The 24,603-nt window shown below is 41.8% G+C and overlaps 1 protein-coding gene across 1 annotated transcript in view; it reads right to left on the reverse strand.

Annotated features, from left to right (window-relative positions):
* The window catches only part of TTC34 (tetratricopeptide repeat domain 34), a 516,120-nt gene that overhangs the window by 477,046 nt on the left and 14,471 nt on the right, over positions 1-24,603 (reverse strand). The window contains exon 2 of the mRNA XM_069239923.1: positions 6,430-8,094. Within this exon, the coding sequence (XP_069096024.1) occupies positions 6,430-8,033 (1,604 nt within the window). The 5' untranslated portion in view covers positions 8,034-8,094. The remainder of the gene's footprint in view (positions 1-6,429; positions 8,095-24,603) is intronic.

The following is a 24,603-nucleotide window of genomic DNA, read 5'->3' on the forward strand; positions in this document are numbered from 1 at the left end:
TATGGGGCATGTTTATAAGAAAGTAGTGTATCAGTCCCGATGCACCACTTCACTTACATCACCCTTGCCCCACCTAACAAGACCATGGTTGCGTCGTATTTATAATATGGTGCACAAAGGCCGTTGTTACCACAACCGTGTCAGAATTTTTGACGCTGTTGTAGTGCTTTGGTGCACTAGGGTAACAAATTTTGATGCTAGTGCAGCACAGCACATGGAGGCCCATTGATTTTAAAGAGTGCATTATTTTAATGCCTGCCTTGAGCAGGCGTTAAAAATGACAGAAAAAATGGTGCAGTGAAATCTATTAAATTTCACTGTGCCTGATTTTTTTTGGTCCTCCCTGCGTCGGAACTCCCCTCTAGCATACATTATGCCTGGTGCAGGAATAATTGTGTGCACAGGGTTGCAGAGCAGCCCAATGCATGCATTGTGCCACTTTGTATACCAGGTGCTGGGGAAAAGCCACCTTAGCACCACGTTAGTGTAAAAAGAAATATGCTAATGGTGGTGCTAAGGCGGCGCAAGGGGTATGTAAATATGCCCCGTTGTACTAGCCAGAAAAGTAGTTCCTTTGGAAAAGAATTGGAGCATTGTATGCGCATGCTTGTGTTCCCTGTGATGTCTGCTTATACTAGTAGCTTTTACTGTTACCCCTCTTGCTGCAGTCCAGTGTCTCTGGAATACTTGTCCAGCTGCTGCATGTTTTGTATAAGTACTATGTGCAAGTGGCCCTTAGGTTATGTTGTTGCTGTTCATGTTGTGTCTCTGTTATATTTTGCCCTGCTCCGAAAGCATTTAAATGGACCTGGGTGGAGAAGGGGTACTAGTGCAGCAGGAACCTGCTCAGGGATGTGGAATTCCTATTGCCTCATGGACAGGACATATTGTTTAGGGTCAAAGGGAACAAGCTTTCCTGTTTATTTTGGCCTTAGGACAAGTAGGCCACGCCATTTGCAGCACAAACTCTCAGGCTGCCAGCTTAGAGAGAAGAGAATTGTCTGCAGTTGAGGTAATATGTGCATCCAAAAGCTAAGGCTGTTTTAACTTGTATTTATGGTTCATTAATTAAAAGCCCTCATTATTAGGGTGAGCACTGTAAATAAACATTTTAAGGTCACCCTGCACTATTGAAAGTGGTTCAAAAAAAAAAAACAAAAAAGTGTACACACTTGTCACTTATTTGAAAAGTTTAACAATATGAGGCTACGTTTAATGCTCCCAGAATGCTCTCTGATTAAATGCAAATGTTTGCAGCAGCTTGTAAGCAAGAGTGATGATTATTTGCTTTCAAAATTCAATGTTCAGAAAAAGTGCAAGTAGGAAAAGATATGTTTTGCTACAAATTTTAGGTGCTATTTCTTTGAAGCGTCATTTAGTAAAATGTGTTGATGTGTGCTAGTATTTCCACAAAATATCCCAATGGACAGTCAGTGTAACCATTTTCAACTAGATTACAAAAAGCATAACCAATCCGACATTTTTGTGAGTTTTTGGTTTTGTCAATGCGTGTCTTGTTTTTACATGGATTTTATAACACTTTATTGTTGTGGGAGCTGCCAGGCCCTTACAATTGGGACAAAGACTGTCAAAAAGAAAAATAAGTCTTTGGTCTCAAAAATCACACATTGCCAACAGTGGTGTAACAAAAGCCCACATAGCCAGGGGGCCCCCTCAGCACAACATGAATGAGTCTAGAGGGAGGGCCCCTCCATGTTCTTCGCAAGGGGGCCCCCTCCAGTTTCGTTATGCCATTGATTGCCACAGTGGTTCCTGGCACTGAACAAATCTACTTTGTGTGCCAATATACTCCTTGTGGAAGAGCAGAATGCAATCACTCACAGTAAAGCCAGCCAATGGATAGAGAAATAGAAGTTTAATAAGAACAAAGGCCCAAATTTAAGGATGCCCTTGTACAATCTAACACCCCATTAGTGTCATTTCTCTGACACTATTGTGGCATTAGATTGCCAAAAACGCTGCACCATATCTACAAACTGGAACAATGCATGCATTGTGTCACTTTGCGACCCTTTGCGCCACATTATGCATCCCACATGCGTAATGTATGCAAAGGGGGCGTTCCGGCACAAGGAGGCCTGCAAAAATAGTGCAATTAAATCTACAAGATAGTGCCATATTTGGCATCATTTTTAACCCCTGCTGGAAAGGACGCACCCATTGGAATCAATGGACCTCCTTGAACTTTCCTCCACTAGCATCAGAATTTTTGACCATGGTATCTTAAATACGGCACACACATGGTGGCATTGGGGGTGGGCAACAAAAGTGGCGCTTCATGGTGTGAAGCGCCACTTTTCTTGAATCTGGGCCAAAATGCCTTTGTTGACGCCAGACCAAATTAGGGCACCAATTCTCAAAGAAAGTCACTAAAGTGCACCCTTAGTATACATCTTTGAATTAATTACTTTCATGAGTTCACAAGAACTTACTGAAGTAGACCAGGAAATTGTACTCCTACAAAATATTTGTGAAATGTATTTTAGCACAAACAAATATGCATGTGTAGATTTGCTCATCTGAAATTCTATTGAGCGTTTGCAAGTTCACTTTCCCCCCACCCTCTTTTATCCCAACCCTGGAAGAACTTCTACTTCTGCCCAGGAGTAAATTTCTAACCTTTCTCATTATGGGAAAAGATTAGAGAAGAGCTGCTGGTGAAAATCCTTAAAACATGCAAGTTAGTAGGTTTGCAGACTCAAAGGCATTCCGCCCCTGGAACTATTGCTTACTGTTTCCTAAAGCCCCAGTATGTAGACCTGTGGAAAGGTGGCAAAAAAAGGAAATTGGTATAATAGGGATTGAAATTGCAAGTATTCAAGCCCTACTATAGTAGCAGCCCTAACATAATCAGAAAGGCTATTTTCAGAGCTCTTACATAAAGAAATTGCTGCCATAATTTGTTGCCGCACTACATGGTACCAAAGGGACAAGTAGATTTTTTTACAGGACAAGTAGATTTAAGAAATAACCCGTCCCATGGATAAGTGGATATTTTATTAAATTCTACACCCCTGCTGCTCCATTGATATACTTGACCTCCTGCCAAACCCCACCCTCTTTTCTTGCCATCTTGCTGTCTTGTAATGTGACCTTATGTTCCAAGTCACTTCATTTGAAACATGTAGCCTACTATACTCGTTTTCATCTCATTCCCTACTTCACATTAGTCCACTAAACCAGTGGTTCCCAACCTGTAGTTCGGGAACCCGGGGGGGGGGGTTGGGGGGTCCGCAAAGCCTCCTTAGGGGTCTGTGACTGCTTGGAACATTGACTAATATTAACAGATTAATAAAGTGCAAAGCCTCCTTAGGTGTCTGTGACTGCTTGGAACATTGACTAATATTAACAGATTAATAAAGTGTATATAAATACAGTGGTTAAATGTACAATTGAAAATTATAAAATGTACTGTAAATGTCAAGGAATAAAAATGAAACTACTATCCTCAGATTGATTTGTGGGAGTGGTGAAGGTGCATCAAATAGAATATCGTATGGACGATGTGTGGCTTCAATTGAATTTAGAAAAGCTCCAACCTTCTTATGATTTTTTTTTTTTAAGTATTTGTTTTGGTTGCAAAGTAAATCAAATGTGTTACCATTTGTGTTTAATTAATGCCTGTTTCTGTATTTTTTGTGAACTGTTTTGCAGTTCAAATCATTGATAATGTCTAGGCCTGGGCCTCTGGCTTCCAGTAGAGACTCAGTGGGGTTTCTTGGATTCCGAGAATGAGTCAGGGGGGTCCCCGGGTTCCAGTAAATGATAAAAGTGGGGGTCCACAGAATTCAACAAAAGGTTGAGAACCACTGCACTAGACATGGTTTTAAGTGCTGAAAAATATACTTTAGAAGCAGCCTTACAACTGCTGTGCACAGTACTTTAAATATACCGTCCAGAGACGGAGGCAATACTTCAGGTGAGGCATCCAGAACTGTAGATCATACTAATATATACGACACACGACATCGCTATGTCTAATTAGCACAATGCTCTAGCCATGCTATCTGAAACTGAACATAGTACTCCAAGAGGGTCTTGTCACAGTGGTGCACACACCATCTCCAGCACTGGTTTCAATACTAAAACAAGCATTGGCAAAGCCTATGTTTCGCCTCTGCAAAATCTATTAAATTTGACAATGTTTTTAAAGACATGTTGCACAGCAGCCCTGTCAGCGTCGGTCGCATCACACTCCTTTTTATTCACTTTAAAACATACTGCACAGCAGCTAGCACTGTTGTGTAACATGTTGAAAAACATTAACAAACCCAATAGATTTCCTAGAGAAAATACCTATTGGCTTTGCCAAATCTTGTTTTGTTTGCATCCAGGAGAAGATTTGATACATTAGGGAGAAAAAGCTACAAGGATATGGTCAAATAAATCCTGTGATGTAGTAGTTATACCCTCAATCATGTCTTATTCTAAATTGGGAGGTCAAGTATTTTTACACGTCTCATGAATGGGCTAGAGCATAATAATTTAAGGTCATTTTTTTGTAGAAAAGTGGACAGTATGACACTCCTGTCGCCCCAGTGAACACTGAAGCCCCCTAGGAAGACCTGTTGGAAATTACACTTTCTGCTTCGACTTCTATTGTTTGTCCAATGAATAGGTGATTTTTGTCATGAGGATGGTAAATTATGCGAAATATTGAGTGTTTAATTTCTGTTGTTTTACTTCAACAGACAAGCAGTGGAAGGAGAAAATTGAATATTTTTTAAGCCTTTGAACTGTACTCAAGATCTGGGGATAATTGTGACATTTCTATTTAGTTTCCACTCCCTGTCTATGCAGTACTTAATTTGTAAATAAATGTGTGCCACGGATCTTGTCAGGGCACCACTGTAGCTTGCACCACCTATTGCGCTACTACAATTTAGTCTTTTTATACATGAAAAAGGGCGAATACATGCCACGTAAGCCATTTTTATAGCTTTGAGTGGCGCTTATTATTCATTTTAATTAACATAATTATTAAACAACTGCTGTGTTCATCACAAAATCAGACAAGCTGTGCCACCAGGTGGCTGGCTATCCTACATCCCAGTGTTAACAATTAGGTACTGGTGCTGAGCACCTAAAAACACTGTCTCAAATTAAGCACGGTGTCTATGTGAATGTCGACTACAGGCTTGCATGAGTCCTTAGACAGACTTCTGTCAAAACTCCTTTCCCTGCTGCAGGAGGTCCTGCCCTGGTTTTTCCAGAGTAGGTAATGGAGGAACGTGCTGCAGTATCACCTTTTAATGGTAATCGCCTACAAGGCGGTCCACTGCCGGACCTAGACAGCAGCGGAAATCTTCCTTCTGCAAAGCCGGGTTCCATATTTGTCACTATTTTTATAAAACTTAGCAAGCTTCACATGTCATGGAAATGGCATAGTTTTTGAGTAAATTCGCAAATGTGTGAAGTCAAGGGCTTTGTAACTTAGAATACTACTACATATATGTTCATCCAATTAAATGTACTTAACCAATGTAAACTCAGGATAAGGACCAGGGGCCAGATGTAGGTAAGTATGGTTTTGCGAGTTGCAATTTGCGAGTCATAGAGACTCGCAAATTGCAACTCGCAAAACCACATGCAGAAAGGTGTCTCAGACACCTTCTGCGAGTCGGTATGGGGTCGCAATGACCCACCTCATTAATATTAATGAGGTGGGTCGCAAATTGCGGCCCCATACCGACTATGGGCACTCGCAAACATGGAGGCCTGCTGTCGTCAGCAGACCTCCATGTTTGCGACTGCTTTTCAATAAAGCAGGTTTTTTTTTTCAAAGTGCAACCCGTTTTCCTTAAAGGAAAACGAGCTGCACTTTGAAAAATAAACCGAAACCTTTTGTTTCGGTATTTTTCAGGGCAGGTAGTGGTCCATTGGACCACTGCCTGCTCTGAAAAATTATTTTTGTGATCATTCACAAAGGGGAAGGGGTCCCATGGGGACCCCTTCCCGTTTGCGAATGAGTTACCATCCACTTCAAGTGGATGGTAACTGCGAGTTGATTTGTGACCGCTTTTGCGGTCACAAATCAACTTACATCGCGGTGCGAGTTGCAAATAGGAAGGGAACACCCCTTCCTATTTGCAAGTCGGAAACACATTTTGCGAGTCGGTTCCGACTCGCAAAATGTGTTTCTGCATCGCGCACAGGCATTAGCGCCTCGCAAACGGCGTTTTTCGCCGTTTGCGAGGCGCTAATGCCTTGCTACATCTAGCCCCATGTTCTTATATTCTGAAATGTACATTATTTGTACAGACCTGAAAGAAAGAATCTATCTAGATAAAAACATGTGCAAATGTGGGGCTGAGAAATGCAAAATATATTGATAGTATGGAACAGTTTAAGATCTAGACTCATTTAAATAAAAGAAATTAAATTAATGCAAACAGAAATCACTCATACCCTTCTTTAGATGGCATGCCATTCTGCTCAACCACCCTTTTCATCCGTAGTCCACTGCTTCCAGTTGGATTAGCTGGTTTCTTCTGCAGAATCTTCTGCCCTTCTTCTTGGAGAACCTTGAAGAGCAGACCTCTTTGATTCCAAGGAATGTAAGATTTTATCGTGAGAATGGTTTCCTCCATTTTCAGCTTGCAGGCTGTGATGTAGTCTAAGGCAGTGAGGTATGGACTGCCTGCCAACATGCGGATAAGCCCACGCCCACAAAGGGCTTTGACACAACTGCTAGGATGTGGTGAGTCATGTTCCACAATCTGTTGGAAATCTTCCAGAGCCCCATGATGATCATTGGCGTGTAGCTGACAGAAGCCCCGAAGGACCAAAAGTGTGTTGAAATAGGTTTTTTGCTCTGACACCAATAAGTGGTTGCAGACCTCCAAAGCTCCTCGGAAATCCCCAGCGAGCAACTGGCAATCTGCAAGGCGGACACTCATTTCACGTTTGGAGCTGGGAGAGATATGAATTAGAAACTGAAGGGTCTGGATTATAGGCAGGAGTAGCTGAGCCTCTGTATTAGATCTCAGCTCGGGGCGCATGCGCACTGTGTCCCTAAAGCCTGAAAATTCGGATTCAAGGAAATTCTTAGCTTTCTCCTCAATCCTTTCAGCATCCTTGGGAGAGAAAAGATCTTCGAAATGTTTTTTAGCCAGGGTGGGGCTGATCTGGAAGGCTTCTGCTAAGTCCTGGAGCATTTCTTTAGTATGGGAACCAAATGAAAAATAAGCCATAGCCCGGTCCACGAGTAGACAACAAACATTATCAGATTTGATCTTTCTATCCGTGGATAAGGCATCAATAGCTTTGGAGTAGACAACCACACACTCTTCATAGTTGCCCTTCTCAAGCAAGTATGCTGCCTGTGTCTCACAAATGTGCATATCATCAGGTGCAAGGCAAGAAAGAAAACAATGGCAGTCCCCAAGTAGGCTGCCATGATAGCCACCGTCTGTATCCTTCTTGTGCGTGGAAATGTAGCTGCGAAAGGCCTGTATGATTTGTGGGAGATATTCCTTCTGTTTTCTACTAACATATAGTATGGTGTCTTGTCTGTGCTTGACAAAGGACTGTACGTAGTCAACAACCCCATTGCTAGAATGAGTTTGGGACAACACCCATGCAAGAGCCCTGGTGAGCAACAGCTGCACTGAATGCTGAGGGTAGGTATTTAACAAGGAATTGCACCTGCTGACCACTTCTTCATATCGCTGGCTGTGCAACAAAGTGCTCATTTTGTAGATACAGGCAGCAAAGTTATTTGGGCAGAGGGTTGATAGGAAGACGGCAGCAATACCGGTGTTGAGGGAGACAATGGACATGCCATCACACTTGATTTTGGGTATTTCGCTGTCGCGCAGGCACCAGCTCTCTAATGTGGCAATGACGTCCTTCCATTGTTGGTCCTCTAGTGATCTGGTCTTCTGCAAGGCAACGGGGGCGCTGCAGCTGAATGCAGCCACGTAAAAAGCTGTACCTGATAGCACATCTCCCTTGGCGAAATGCAGGTCGCCATCTCGGCACAACCGTGCCATCAGCTCCTGAGCAGACATTTCAAAAGCATTCAACTTCACGTCGTTGTCCAAGAGATAGAAGGTACATTTCACGGGCCACCTGCAAAACAAACATACAACTGATATCAAACCAATGTAGGTTAGAAAAAAATTAATAGGGTAGTATTAGAGGAGCACATAAAATGTGACTGCACACATAATGGCCTAATGATAATTGAGTCGTTTCTTGTGCAAATTTCAATACTGAGATAATTGAAAAGTCATAATATTTTAGTCATAAGTCATTTCCATAAAATATTGTACTCGTTGTGCGGTATTTCCATAAGGCATCCTTGTTATTAAATCGATAATCTTCCAGGCAATAAGTAGCTCAGAATCATGTAGTAAAACCATAGTTGTGCTTATTAGTATTCAAGGCAGCCTTAGTTGATTTCCTCATGGTTCCTACGGTATCCTTTCTAATGAGTTTGCAGGTAGCGCTCCCCAACATGGGCACTTGAGGACGAAACTCCCCAGTAAAGAAGGGATGTAGGAGGAGGAGATTGTCAGACTGGTAGCTCTCCCATTTCTGAATATGGCAGCAGCAGTTATGTTATGTTATGTTATGTTATACATAAAGTGCTCTCTCACTGGGCAGGGTACCCTGGTGCCGAAGCAGCCTTGGACTTTGTGTGTGTCTGGGTGTATGTGTTTAGGGAGCACAGAGGGTTTTTTGTCAGAATATCTTTATCAAAAAGATTGCCTGACAGAAAAATGGTGTCCTAAATGTTGTTTTCAAAAATATAGACCCATTTGGGTACAGATTTTATACTGGTAACCTAAAAGGGAAATATTTGTGTACACAATATTTATAACACAATATTCTTGCCAGATGATATTTTAATTATATAACTCAGGTACAGCCTCATAGGGCCAAAAGGTAGTTAAAAACTGTTTTGAAAAGAAAGAAGTGCTGGGGACCAGTTACCTTTTTCATTAAAAAACAGAGCTACAGGGCTGCTTGCCTTCTTACATCCAACGCTAATCTGTTGCCGCTCTCGCTCTACGCTTCCTTACCGAGCTTCTTCCTTTATTCCCTTCCAGTTAAAAAAATGCTGCTGTCCACTTGTCTTCGGGCTGAAGTAGTGAGAACATATCTCTGCAGCCGAAATACCAGTTCAATAGCTGACTGTAAGTTAAACGGTGTGGTTCCAAACTGCATGCATGACCTTTAACATCTTTCACGAGTTCTCTTCATCTGAAGAAGAAAATTGCAACGATGAACCCTACTAAATACCTCGATTTAATTAATAAAAAGCTTTTCGTTGCTCTGCATTTCTAATTAATCGCTAGTAGGTAGAGGTTAGTGACAACTGTCTTTTCAAACCACATGTATGTGAAACAGACTTTCTGGAGAGCCACAGCAATGTCTGTCTATTTAATTATTCGAGAACCAGACAAAAGTTTTCTATAATGAGACCATTGGTGGCCTACAAATGAGATGATGCCTACAATGAAATGATAAGATCCTTAAAAAAATTAGGGCTAATGACGTTACAATGTAAATGTTTTCACTGATGGCTTATCCATGATCCCTTTAGAGTGGCTTTTGTGATTTGGCTAATATTAGTACTTTATTGCTAAGGGAGTAGAATGTTGATTCATCTGTCCTCGCCTTCACCATCAGGGTTCCATCATCCCATCTTGAAATGATGGCTTAGACTTGTAAGAATGGGGGCATCTAGCAACCAAATACAAACAAGAACAAAGAGCCATAAATTAACTTTAAAAAATGTTCTCAAGATCTACAATTAAACCACATTTTTCGGTGATTATTTGAAAATGGCCTGTAGGAGGACCTAAAGGGAAAGATGATGCAGAAGACTATTTGTCGGACTAGAGCCCAGGAAAAGCTGTTCCAGGCCCTAAGTGGATTGCTAATCTGTTCCTCAAATGGAGAGGCTATAGTTGGAAAATATGTAATTTTAAGAGTTACAAAAATTCAGCAAAAGGGCATATTATGTATTTCTTTATGTAGTGTATTTAGTGCGTTTATCACGAGGCAACCATCTTTCTCTTTTGGCTAATTCAAAGTACAAGAGGAGAAACAAAACATAGCTTAGTCAGAAAATAAAGCAATTGGAGGACAGAAAGTCTCTGATAAGGGATGGTGGATGAAGCACAGCTGATATTCGGTGAGCTTTGAACTTTTTAGTTCAGTGCTCGTTCGGGACGAGGTTTAAATCTCAAGACAGGCTGGAATACATTCCACACTCTAGGACCGTGCAAACACAAAGAACTTCTTGTCTGTTTGACCCACTTGGCAACTGTGAGCAGTCGAGATAGCAACTGATAGGGTGAGGTTTGTGGTAGAGATATAGCAAGGAGCAGTTTTGCAGGTATTTTAGGCCTTTTTCCCTGAAGGCCTTAGTAAAGTTGCAGGGAATCTTGAATTGAATACTGACTTCAACTTGTAAGAAGTGGCGTTTCTTCTGAGGAGGCCTGGTTGGTCTAATTTAAAAAGTTCAATGCACAGACTGGAATTGTAGACTTTGAAGTATGGCAATCAGCCATTTTGGATGGCCAGTGTGAATGATGTTACAAAAGTCAAGGGGAGATATTATGAAGGTTCCTATCAGATCCATCCATTGGGTAGTGTGGAGCAGTTCCCTGGACAAAATACATATTCGCATTAAATGGCTGACCTGATTATTGATAATCAAACAGTCGCTTACAACTGTGTTACAAAAGTAATGTATTACAATATAGCACAGATAAATTATTCATTTTAATATACATATTTCATGCCTCAGTGTTAAGTTTAAACATTCTCGGATATCCATCGGAACAAAGACACATTCAATGAGTTCTAGGAACACTATATTTCCTTGTGTGGTGAAGGATAGATGATTAGATGGAAGGATGGATGAATGGTGTGTGGGTAGTTTTGTATTCGTCTCTGATTGGGCAGAAAGACAAATTTTGATTTGACATATCAACAGAAAAGGGGGGGGTGCGGTTAGGGAGACATGTATGGAATAACATACGTAAAAATCTACCCCCTGTAAACACAAATATTTCTCTTGAACGGTCCTGCATTTTAAGATATAAGGTGGAGAAAAGCAGCAATTAAAACTGAATACATACGTCGTTACATTTGTGCGCTTGCACCAACCTTTTATTTAAACCAGATAACTGGCCCATTGGTCAGAGAAAAGTATGATTTTAATGTTCCGATCAACTTTGTGCGATCAATTTTAACTTTGAATAGGAGTAGAGCGGTACATCATTGCTTAGCGACTTCCAGAGCCTGAAAGCTCCGCTGGCTTTCAGTAGATAGCCTTATCACACGCCAACAGGAGCAGGCCTTCTGACAGGTGCAGGCGCACTTCAAAAACCGGCCTTTATCACGAGGCAACCATCTTTCGCTGACGCTTCCCTGTTCGGATACTTAGCGATGATTTACTGTTATCAGTGACACTGCTATCGCAAGTGGTTCACGGAGTGCTGGCGGCGTCTGCAATTTCCATCCTCTCTCTCGCAGCTTGGACAAACTAGCCAGAGAAGAACTTTTACCTGTGTGTCAGAAATCTGTTATTCATGGTCTGGCCGGGGAACCAAAAGTAACCCTGGCAAAAATGCTCAAATCAGCCCTGGGGCATTCGTCTCCTCGCAGTGTCTCTCTTTTTCCATCTATATATTTTCTCTCTCTATCCTTCTCCCACCACTCAGATGCGTCCTTTCAAAATTTCCCTTACCCTCCCTCCATCTCTTGAAGCCCTCATGTACCTCTTGGTATTGACCTAGGGAGCTTGGAAAAGTGGACGAGGCACCGACCTTCAAGGGCTACAGGCCACTGAAGAAATGCATGAGGAAACAAGCATTGGCAAAGCTAATAGGTTTCACCTATGCCCATGGGCTTTGTCAATGTTTTTAGACATCTTGCACATCAGTAATCGCGCAGCTCTGCAACATTGCTGAAAGTAAAGAAAATAATAGTGTTATGACACAGTCAACACTAGCCGTATTATAGCCAGTGGTGTAAAAAAGGCCCTCGCAGCCCCTGCGGTGATGGGGCACCACGAGCTCCCGGTTCCCCCCTCAGCACAGTATACTGTGCAGGGAAGGCAGGCCCCTGACTAGGTCCAGGGGAGGCCCCCCCTCAAGGCACTTTGCAAGTAGTCTCAAGTTTTGTTACACCACTGATTAAAGCGCTATAATTTTCTTTACTCTAAGCCATGTGACACCGGAGAAAACGCTGCAGTGCAATACATCTTAAAAAAGGTTGACAAGGCCATTAGATATTGCAGAGGTGATACCTCTTGGCTTTGCCAACAACTTTTAACCAGCAAACTGATAAACTTTAAAAGATTGTTGTGGTTAATTGACATCTTATAAAGTATCACTTACACTATCATTAAATGCTAATAAACTTTTTGTGTTAAAAAAATCAGTTTGAGAAGAGTGTATTCTTTTCAAATATGAGTGTACACTTTATATTCGCTCATCAGAAAAAAACCTCTTTGCACAATATTCAGCAAAGTACTTTGAACACAAGAATACTGCACAGTGCCCCTGTACAAATAATCTGGTGAGAGAGGTGCTAGGGGAAGTTGCCCCTGGCAGGTCAAGAAGATGGTCCTCCCTGCTGTGCTCTTGATCGTAAAGGAGAGATGACAATCGCAGCCATTTCAAACAAGCATTTGCAATTCAACGGGCCTCGCAGTTCTCCGAGTTAGAGCTATTAGCAGTTGTAAACTCCCAACCGGACTTTTCTTGCCTCATTAAATGTGAAAAAATCGAGCGCAATCGCGCTGCTAAAAAATTGAAATGGAAATAGAAACGGTCTCAGGGTTGATGTCATACAAAGCGCTTGACTTCTGCAAAGCGAGATCGCGCTGCGAAAAAAGATAAAAAGTAGTCCACAAACCGGACGGAAAACAGCGAGCCTTGTATGTTTTCACTACTTGGTTGCTGCGCTCGAGGAGGGCTAACCACCGGAAAAGGCATGACGTATGCATGCCTTCCACTAATGAAAGAAAGTAGATTTTAAAAGGCAAGCCCACGAACCAATGAAAGACACTGACGTGATATGGGCACGACTCCCGGCCCTTTTCTAACTACTACAGCGTCTCGCAAGCGACACACATGCACAAGCAAATGCTATCCCAGGCTCGACTCTAAAAAGACAGTGTTCAGCTAAACAAACTGGTCTCAGATGTGCATGCACAAGGGCGGCATCGAGTCCTGCTGAAGGCTTGGCTCTATGTCACCTTAATGCCACAACTCTGTTCCCCCCCCCTATATGAGAGGCAGAAAAATAAACAGGAGCAGAAATCGATAGCCCTGATGTAAAGTGTGCATTGTGACCAATTGAATATAGTAGCAGTTTTATGTAGCTCAAACTCAACCTAAAATTATTGGAGTACTTAACATGAGCACCCGTTACACTGCACAAGGACACATTTTTGAGGCACAGGGAAATTAAGGGCCTGATTTACAGTTTGGCGGACAGGTTACGTTACGTTTGTGACGGATATCCAGGCTGCTGTATTACAATTTCCATAGGCCAAAATGGGATCGTAATATGGTGGACCGGATATCCGTCGTTTGTGACAAAGTAACACCCTCGCCAAACTCTAAATCAGGCCCTAAATGATTTTTTCATGATTACATCATGCTGAGCTGACGCCAAGCATTGTACCTGGTTCCCTAATTCTAAAGTTGGCAGCTCTCTCCAAACACCGGTCCCCCAAACACCCAACAAGGCTGTAGGGTGTGAGGAAAGTGAGTTAGGGGGAACCAAATTGTCTCAGCTGGCAGCCCCACTGAAGGTAAAGTCTAAAAATAGCCTTTGGGGGACATTATTTTGCTAAATTACCTGTTTGCCTTGACGAGCCACTATAGCTGCAATCATCACTTCTTGTGAAGGGGGTGGGGGATTTATGATGTAAGGAGGAGCCTCTGAGCTCCTGGAACAGACCCATAATGTGAATGTCGATGGGAGTAAGGCAGGCGGCAAACGTGGCCTCCCAGCCCAGGACTGCTCCTGGATACCCTTGGTTGTTAAAGGTGTCCCACTCTACCAGCAGGGTAGCAGCGAGCAATGCCTTGTGAAGGCTGCAGAATATCTTGCGCGCTTGAGAAACAAGGACACAGGAGTGGGTGAGAGCTGTGCAAGGGAAGCAAGACAATGGGGAGGGGTAGAGAGGGCATGCATTCTTATGGAGTTCTAGCTCAAAAGTAAAAAGCGCTATGAAGTGCCCAGCTTTGACTGCATCATAACACTTTTCTTCCTTTAAGCCATCTTGCACAGCAGCCTCCATAACGTGGGCAGTGGTAAGGTGTGAAATAGAGGGTGGTAGAATGAAGCAAGGACATATAAGGAGGGTGGGAGTGCAGTGATTAAACGACAGAGAAGGAGGGCAGGGGCAGTGATTAAGCAATGACAAGAGAGGAGGGCGGGGGCATTAATGAAACAACGACATGGGAAGATGGATGGGGCAATGATTAAACAACGGATATGGGAGGGGGAGTGATTAAACTATAGTCATGGGAGGACAGAGATAACAAACCATGCATGAAGAGAATGGGGTGAGGGACTGCAGACACATGCATTCTCTAAGAGTACTTGTGGAAAATTAAAAAAAGAGTATCTGCAGAAGCCTGTGGCCAGTGGGAGGACACTGGCAACTAGAAGCTATACTTAGTCCAAGCTCCATGACATTGACAAAGACTCCGAGGCTCAAGAGAAAACCGAAAGCCAGGAAGAGCTGGTGACCAATAGGAAGCAAGGAAACAAGAGTGATGTGGGAGCTAGCCAATGTAAGTGAAGGTCAGTAATGGGCAGGCTCTAAGCCCTTTTAAGATAAGATTTTTTTTTCATTACAAGAGATTTTGCAAGCACAGTGCAAGCGCTGTGCAGGTGAAACCTAAAAAATATCCTGCCCAGCCCTTCTACTCCTTCCATCTAAGAATGAAGTGAGAGTAACATTCTCTTGCACACCAGTGTTGTTCTTCAGATGAAGAGAGATTGGGTGTTTTTCCACAAAATATACTTACAAGTTTCAGACTTGAAGCAAAAAACAATGCAAATGTAAGGCCTTTTAATTTTTTTTTTACTAAATTACTTCAGACCAGCCCTGTTTATTTGTCTAGAAAGTATTTTCTTAACTGAGACGCTTTCTATTAGATAGGATTCCTCTTTTTCGACCTCTTCTGAGCATCTCTGTCATCTAAAGTCACCAAAAATCACACAGTGTGGCAGAGGTGGCATTGAAATGAGTGGTGAGCAACAGCAGTTACTGGACCTATCAGAATTATAAACACTGCGGCAACACCATTGATCTTTTTGTTTTCTCATGTTGATTTAGGGCGGTTTCGACGTATAAGGGGCACTTGGCTATGCAGAATCTTCTGTCCAAACGCATCTACGGCAGTCTCTTGTAGGTTGTCTTCTCTCTCTCACTCTCTCTCTGTTTGTAGCTTTCATAACATCAACACACAAATCAAACATAAACATACATAACACTATATATACACAAAAAGTTAATAATAAACACATTTTTATAAAGCACAACACACCACACTTCAGACATTTTTAAGAACTGCAAGTAACTGATGTAATTTTTACCCAATATAATGTTACTCAGTTTAACCCCCTTTGATGGCTGGGGGCTCAATTAACAGCTGTCAGTTGTGACTATTAACTCCTTGATCCACCCTGCTGACCCACAAACACCCAACAAAAACATGAGTGCATGCAGCAACATTAACATCACACAAACACACACACACGATCACCATCATACTGGTAGACACCAACATGTCACAATACACCATTGTGCACATATCACTCCACACATATCCATTTCCCTTTATTTCACTGAGACACGCATAGACCACCATACACACACACACACACATCCACACACACAGTCAGAAACCCTGTCAAACACTCATGTACACTCAAACACAGACACACACACAATGAGTAAACTTTGTACTGCTTTTGCCTTTGCCATTAATGTTCGATACGTCTACATGAATATTCCATTGTTTGTGCACAAGTTGTCTCGAACAGAGTGTGTACCCTGAGGTGGGAGGGCATGTTTAAATCACACTGTGAGAACAAGACACCTCCTCATAGTGTTTGTAAATTCTTACAAAGTCAGACAAACAACATCTAAGCAAGGACCGGTGGTGACCTATGAGGACTGATCTCTTTAGTGTTTTTAGGTACTTTTGAGCATGTGCATCAAAAATCCAGGGGCCATATCTAAGAAAAGTGGTGCTGCATACAGTGCAGAGCCACTTTTCATGCGGAACTTTGCGCCCCCTAACGTCACTATGTGTGTGCCGCATTTAAAATAAGGTGCACCATGGAAGTAGTTAGGGGACTAGTGTCAGAATATTTGATGCAAGTCCGGCACTTTGCAAGAAAACACCTAGAGGCCCATTGAAACCAATGGAAACCTAAAAAATGACAAAAAATGATGCAAAGAAATCAGCCATTTATTTGCCCCCTCTCCCCCCTAACAGGGAATGCCCCCTTTGCATACATTATGCCTGGCACAAAGGGTTGCAAAGTGGTGCAATGTGTGCATTGCGCCACTTTGTAAATAAGGCGCATCATTTCTGGCCTTCTACCGCCACATTAGCGTAAAAAAAACGTGACGCTAATGTGGAGTTAGAATGACGCTAGGGGCTCTTAGATATTCCCCAAAACGTGCAGTGATATTGGCTTTGGTTAGTTTTATAACCTAACCGAGTATTAATGTGTGTGGAGTTTTAATAGTAAATCCACACTCTAGCTGTTAACTATTGTTCCTGTGTTGTAACTGTTTTGTATGTTTGTGTGATAAAAACATGCTCTGCTGCCCCCTTTACTTTACCTGACCTTAATATTAGTTAAGCCTTCACTGCTTCTATACATGCAGCACCGGTGTTACAGGTTAGCAAACCTTGTTTAAAATCTTTTCACATAAAAAAATATGATTGGGTTACTTTTTCGTATCATTATGTTACTCATGGCTTTCAAAGTTATGATAAAGGGTGCATGGCACAAGGTACTGACAGTCAGCTAAACAAGCATATCTGGCACACTTTTCATTCTTTGCCTCTACAGACAAGAATAGTCAGGTGACGTGGACCTCTTTTTTGTTTTCTTCCGTGAAGCTCAAAAGCTATAACTTTAGGCTTAGTGTCTGCGGCAGCAATCTGAGCAGTAGGCTGCAATTTGAGCCTGGTGGTACCAAATAAAACAGTCCACTGCCATTCCAATGGCAGCAGAATATGCTTGATTTAAATGGGTAATAATAGCATGTGCTGTTGAAGCAGTATAAAGCAGGCCTATGGGTTCTACCCAGCCGAGCCACACAAGAGCAACTAACTAAACCTCACTAGCTCAGCATTCCAACAACAGGTGAGATATCATATTATGCTGAATCATTTTGCCTATGGGTGAAATTCATGCAGAGTCAAGAGTGGTGTAGCAAATGTGGTAAGGGCCTCTGCTGGATATTGAAATAGAGCTACAAATCGTAGATTCATGTGGGCCCTTCACATCCGTGGGTCTTGTTGTAACTACGTGTTCCACCATTAATAGCTACACTCTTGACTGGCAAGCTATAGAACTCTGGTTTCATTAGATATTTATAATGAAAATATCAAATAAGAGAAGTCCTTAAGCTCCTTGGCCCAGCACTCTCACTCCTAGCAAGAAGTGGCACAACAGTCACTATGATTTAATGAAATTTTATTTCAAGACTTTAGAAATTGGGTTTCTGGTTGGGAAAGGTATGCACCCTGTCCAAGTGGGAACCACAATCCTAGTCAGGGCAAGTCATATACACACCATAAATTAACCTGTGCTCACCCTCTGGTGGCTTGGCACAGAGCAGTCAAGCTTAACGTGAGAGACAATGTGTAAAGTATGTGTGCAATACTTTAAACAGTAAAACTGTGAAAACACCAAACATAAAGACATCACACCTGGTTAGAAAAATGGAGCTTAATTTTATGAGCAAAACAAAACCAAACCCACAAACATTCACTATGTAGAAGTTGCAATATGAAATTTTAAAGCTTAAAATGCAATATAGTGCTTAAAAGCATAAGGTGCCAACCTGAGATATCTGGTCACGCTAAACAAGGTTGAACCCAAAAGTTCAGGCAGACCCCGATGGAACACATGATGGATACAGTTCTAGACAAGTCCTCCTGAAGTTTTACCTTCTCAGAAGTTGAATCAAGAGTCTGTTTGTGGGGAAGAAGTTCGTACAGAGCAAGGAGAGCACCTCGGGCAGTGGTCCACAGGCACAAAGAGTCAGCTTGGTGTCACGGATGGGCAGACTGGAGCTTCGCAGTCATGAGCAGCGATGCTTGCTGTGCGAAGAGACGAACTTGCAGCAGCTCATGCTGATTCTTTGTGTGAGCAGGCCCATTTGCCATTGCAAAGCTTGATTTCAGGAGTCAAAAAACACTTCCAAGGGTCCCTGACTGGAGGGGCACCTCTTAGGTGTCAGCAGCTGCTTGAAGACATGTCCAGTAGCTGAAGCAGGTGTGTTGGAAGTCTTTTATGTCTCTGAAGTCATTTGTGTCTCTGAGACTTCAGAACAAGAGGCAAGCCAGCAAGCCTGGGAGTCACTTTGGTTCTGGGATGGAGAGATTCAGGTCCAGTCCTTCTCACTACCAGGCAAATAGGGCAGCAGGTGGCGGGTCAGCACTGCAGAGCAGGAGTCCAACAAGGTCCAGCAGAGTGACAGTCCTGTCAGCAGCACAGTAGTCCTTCTTCCTGGCAGAGTATACACAGGTCCAGAAGTCTACTGAGTTGATGGTGTCTGAGGTCCAGTTCTTATACTCAGTCATGCCTTTGAAGTGGGGAGACCCCAAAGAGAGGCCTTTGAAGTGCACATAGTCCCTGCCCTTCCTGACATGTCTAGAGACTCACTGCAGGGGATTATATGACCCTTTGTGTGTGATCGGGACACAGCCCATTCAGGTGTTAGTGTCAGTTCCTCCCTCCTACCCTGCCCAGGATGGCCCATCAGTCACACCTGAGCTCCCATTGTGTGTGGCTGTCTAGAGGGAAAGCACAAGAGCACAGTCTTTACTCCCTCCCACGCTGATATGTATTCAGAGACAAGCACAACGTACCAGATGGTTAAAGTAAGAAAATGCCAACTTTCTAAAAGTTACATTTTCAGAATTACAATTTAAAACTTGACTTCACCACAAGTTGTCAGTTTAAATTGTAATTCCAGAAACACCAGACTTGGGGGTCCCATCTCTTCCCATTTGGAAATTAAAAAAGTTAATAAGGCAATCCCAATGTTATCCCATGACAGAGACAGGCCTTGCTGTAGTAAAAAGGAATTTAAGAGTTTTTCATTATTAGGACATGCAAAACATAAAATTACATGTCCTACTTTTTAAATACACTCCACCCTGCCCTTGGGTGACATATGTATTAAAAATGAAGGTTTGGGCCTGGCAAGATGGTTAACTTGCCACGTCAATATGGCAGTTTCTGTAATGGCGGGCCTGAGACATGGTTAAGGGCTTCTTAAGTGAGTGTCACACTCGGAGCTAAAGGCCCACTATACGCATATAATTTACAAGCCCTGGGGACATGTAGTGCACTTTGATAGGCACTTATAAGTAAATTAAAAATGCCAATTTTAGACAAGCCAATGTTATCATGTTTCAAGCAGAGAGCACATGCACTTAAGCACTGGTTATCAATGGTAATGTGCCCAGAGTCCTAAAGCCAACAAAAATGAGGTCAGACAAAAGAAAAGGAGGAAGGCAAAAAATTGGGGATGACCCAGCAGAAAGGGCCAGTCCAAACAAAGACTAAAGAAGATTGTTCACCAATTTCTTGCTTTGACAGTAAATTAACCCTTTCACTGCTGGCTGGGATGTTGATGCACCTCTGTGTCCCGTCTTTAGAAAAAAAAGGAAATCTTTCGTATGTTGCTTAAGAACATGTACCTGTTTGATCTCTTTGTGCACCCCTACAAACTATACAGTTTTCAACACATTCAGGCTTATGTATTGATGCATAAGGTGTATCAATGCTACACTGCAACCCAAAGATATAATGAAATAGGTGAAGCTATTTTCATTTTTGTTAACAAATCAGCTCAATATTTTGGTGCAGTTTGGCATTTACCAAATGGACAAACATATTCCCTGGAAGGCTAACCAAGGAAATGTGGTGCAGAATGTTTGGAGTCCGGCAATACCAAATATGTGTAAGTTTTCCTAAGAAATGTATTTATACTTCATATAATATTAGCTCAGTACACCAAAATGTGCAGAATCACTGTTAATGATATAAGGTCCATTTGATGACAGATATCAAACTTGACTGTGTGAAACATATAAAAAGTGATATTTTCTAATTATCTGGCAATTAAGGACTCTATTTTTGTGAAACCAATCCTCCCTTACATTGACTAGCTGGCTGATACAAAACCCTCAATACGACGTTCATCAGATTTTCAGCATTTCTTTCCAAAAACTATAGTTCCCTTTACTTATTCTTTCACAGGAACGTATTCCTGCCAAGGCTTGACCGTCATCTGTGTTGTTCGGGTTCTCCTGAGACTGAGGATCCCAGACATACATAAGTTATCTAAGGATTTGGGGTATACATGGGTGATAAACTGGGTTCAGTGCATTTTGCGAAATTTGGAAAGCAACTGGAAGCTAAATACCAGTTTAAGATACAGTCTTTTGGTTGCTGGTATTATCCCTGGGCAGAATGGAAGTATCCCAGAGCCATAAATATTTCACATGTAAACATCCTAAAGTTTGTACTGCTGTGTGCCAGATCTCCCTTGTCCTTGGAACACTCTGTATATGAGCTTGATCAGATTTTTTTTAATTTGTACAAAAGTGGGAGATTTCTTGACGCCTCTTTGCATAGAAACATATACTTATCCTTGCTTTTTCTCAATCTGTGGCCCAAATTTAAGGATGGCTTAATTTTTCTGCTGCTAATGTGGCGTTAGATTGCCAAAAACGCTGCATCATATCTACAAAGTGGTGCAATTAATGTATTGCACCACTTACTGACCCTTTATGCCACATTTTGCATGTGCCTTGCAAAATGTATGCCAAGCTGGCGTTCTGGTGTGAGGAGGCCCGCAAAAATGGCGCAATAAAATCTGCAAGATTTTATTGCGTGACTTTTGGCATAATTTTAAATGCCTGCCAATAGCAGGTGCGAAAAGGGCATGCCCAATGGAATCAATGGGCCATTTTGCACTTTGCTCCACTAGCGTCAGAATTTTTGATGTTGAGGCTATTGGTCCTAATGCCGCCATGGTGCGCGTAATTAAAATAAGGTGCACACATGGTGGCGTTAGGGGGGCGCAAAAAACAAAATCTGGGCCTATGTGTATATGAATCTCTTGAATGTGGGGACATCAGACATGTATGGGTTTATATAAATTATTTTCCACAGGTGATAAACTCAGTGCAATGTATTTGGGAAAATTGGACAGCAACTTGAATGCGAAATGTTGGTGTAATGGAATCTGTTCTTTAATAGCATGTATATAGCATGTATAACCACTGGGATATATGGAAACATACCACATCCATATATTGTTAACATATATAAATCAAAGGTTTCTAGCACTGCATGCCAGACTTATCTTGCCCTGAAGTACTGGCCAGGAGATCACTCTAAATATAGGGATTAGTCAAATGTTAGCATTTTTTTTCCCAAAACGTGGTTATTTCCTCCAGTCTCCACAGCATAGTAATATATCTCTGCCAAAGCTTGAACCATGGAACATTGTTCCCCTGGATCTCTTGAGGGTGGGAACTAGACATGTGTGGGTGTTCTTTTGATTCAGGGTACCCAGAGGGGATAAACTGGGTGCAGTTCTTTTGGAACCTTTTAAAAGCAACCAAAAGTGAAATGTTGACTTATGGGATCTGTCTTTTGGTTGACGAAATCGCTCTTAGAGTAAATGTAAACATACCAGGAGATAAATATGGTGGTCCTCACATTTTTATCATTTTTTCAACACATGGTTGTTCTCTCCAATTTCCCTTGTGTCGGAACGTATCACTGCCAGGACATGAACAACATCAGTGTTCCATGTTTCTCCTTGTTTTCTGAGTGTGGAAGTACCAGACATATGGGAGCTGGATGCACACACTAGACACCATGGAATATTTTTAATGGGGAGATTCCATAGGAGATGTCAGCAGTACTTGAAACAGCGGTTGACCACCCAAAAGGGAAACCTATCAACTCCAGACATTTCTAAAAAAGTAGTGTCCTAGAGGAATCCATGGTGATGTGGTCTGTGTGGATTAGGGGTGTGCACAATTTGAGTAGTTTGCTTTTTGGCAAGTACACAAAATGTTGGCAAAATTACATGACATTATGTGGAATTATATTATAGCGTGAATTTTATCCTGGTGTCAATTTTTGATTTGAGGGCACATCTGAACAAAACACCATAGATAGGAGCAGTTCATGTTCGATTGTTCCTATGCATTGGGGGTAATGTTTTACTGCAAATGGTGCATAGATTTGCAAAGTGGAATAAAGGAGTAGTTTGGGGGATCTTGAATAACAAGTGTAACATGAAATTCTTAAAATTACACACATTTCGCCAATGTAATATAATTTTACCCAGGTCTAGTATGGATCCCACCACGTTTTTCAATTATTCAAATTGTCCTGCTATTGACAAAGCGTAAGTAAAAAAAAAACAATTACTTTTATTTTCTGCAACTGAAAGTTCCAGTACAGCTGGCAAAGAGTGCCATATAACATTCACACACTTTTTTCATAAAAATAGTTCCCATCATGTGTGGGTGGGCCTGTTGCACTGGACAGGAACAGTGAAGTGATCCTCCTGGTCTGATGGCACTGTTTTATATTCAACTACTCTCAAGCAGATGCATCTTTCTACCTACATTCTTCGACTGTGACCTATGATTTCCTTCAAGATTCGGATATTCACCATTATTTTCCAATACCTATATTCACTTTTGAGTAAAAATTAGTTAGCGCTTCAAACAAAAGTTTTAAAACGAGGTGGGTGACCTCTGGTTCATGGTAGGAGTCTGCTAGGGGCAGATGGGACTACCCCTATCATATTGGTGAATTGTTTGTCGCAGATTGATCTGAGGATGGCTAAAACTTTGGTGGAAATGTAGAATATGTATGCCAGGAATACAGAAGGTTAAATGGTGGAGACCTAGGAAAAAACGTTATGAGGTACAGGGGCACGAGGAGCAGGTTCAATTATTCAGCCCTTTGTTCACTAGTAAGTCAAAAATGCAAATGGATTATAGACTGCACCCAAATAAATTGACATTGGTAAATATGTGACTGTGAAGTTTCCCTGGATTATTTTTTATTAGAGAAATAAAAGAAATAAAACATGATTGGGTCAATGTTTGAATTAAGTTCAATCACTGGTAATTACTCAGGTCCATATTGTTGTCCATTGCCCTTTTGCTCCATGTGCCACTACACACAAGGATCAATCACATGCAAAGCATTCTTGACTCTGCTCCAAAGACCAACTGCCCTCTGAATGGGAATACACAACCTCAGACCTAATTCAACCTTGTTAGACCTCCTCAGTATGGTTCAACGTAAGTCCCATACACATGGAGCCATAGCACCCAATCCTGCCACTCCTGGGCATACCATTGTACTTGGGGTGCCTCACTGAGGTCTAAAAACTGAAGGGTTGATTGTATGAATTAAATTCTGCCATAGGTTTTTACTCTGGAGCACATTACAGTCCATGCTTCTTTAGCTCACAGTGTGATTATGGACAAGCTAATCCACGTCCGCTCTGAAAGAGGCTCACTAATAGCCTGCATTTTAAGATAGTTTAGGGGTTTTAATACCTCTCTGCAGGCATATAGGGGTGTATGCTTGTAAAATGGCCCCTGTGGTTAATGAATTTACTCCATTGATCAGTGTGTAATCTGTGGCCACAGGTTTGTATCATGAAAGAATTGCTGGGGGCACGAATGTACTTGTTGCAGGTAACCTCCAGGTTATAGATATGTTCACTATGTAAGATATCCTAGCAGGTTAACACTATTGTTGAATAGATCATTGTGTACAATGAAGACCGTCAGGACAAATTTAGTAACACAGCTGAGGCATGGACAGGCTTGCTACATAGGGCTGTATGTTATCTGGAAGGCATACGTTTGAATCCTCGCAAGGTTTTGATTTAATATATGATTCTTTCGCACCTCTTAAAATAGGCTGGATGAGTTAGGCATAGCAATTAACACTTTTTAAGTTCCAAGAAAGAATTGTTTGTATTGTCTGCTATATTAGTGGTCAATATACCCTTACACAGAGGCAGAATTTTAAGGTATATTCCTTTCTGAGTTAATCCATGGCTTTTCTTTTAAACCGAAATCAGAATGTATCACTTTTGTTCCCTTGATGAGTGTTTTGAGTGTTAAGTCGAGTTCAAAAGACACTACAAGCAACAACAATTATCGCTAATTAACCATGGTTCATTTGACAGGACCATGTTGAGAATGTGACTTTTATGAGGGTTTAGATTTAGAAGAAGGTTTTGGTTGAAGCTCTAGATTACAAACTGTCATGACATCTATA

Source organism: Pleurodeles waltl, chromosome 6 (genome assembly GCF_031143425.1).
Source record: "Pleurodeles waltl isolate 20211129_DDA chromosome 6, aPleWal1.hap1.20221129, whole genome shotgun sequence".
In the NCBI taxonomy this organism is placed as follows: Eukaryota; Metazoa; Chordata; class Amphibia; order Caudata; family Salamandridae; genus Pleurodeles; species Pleurodeles waltl.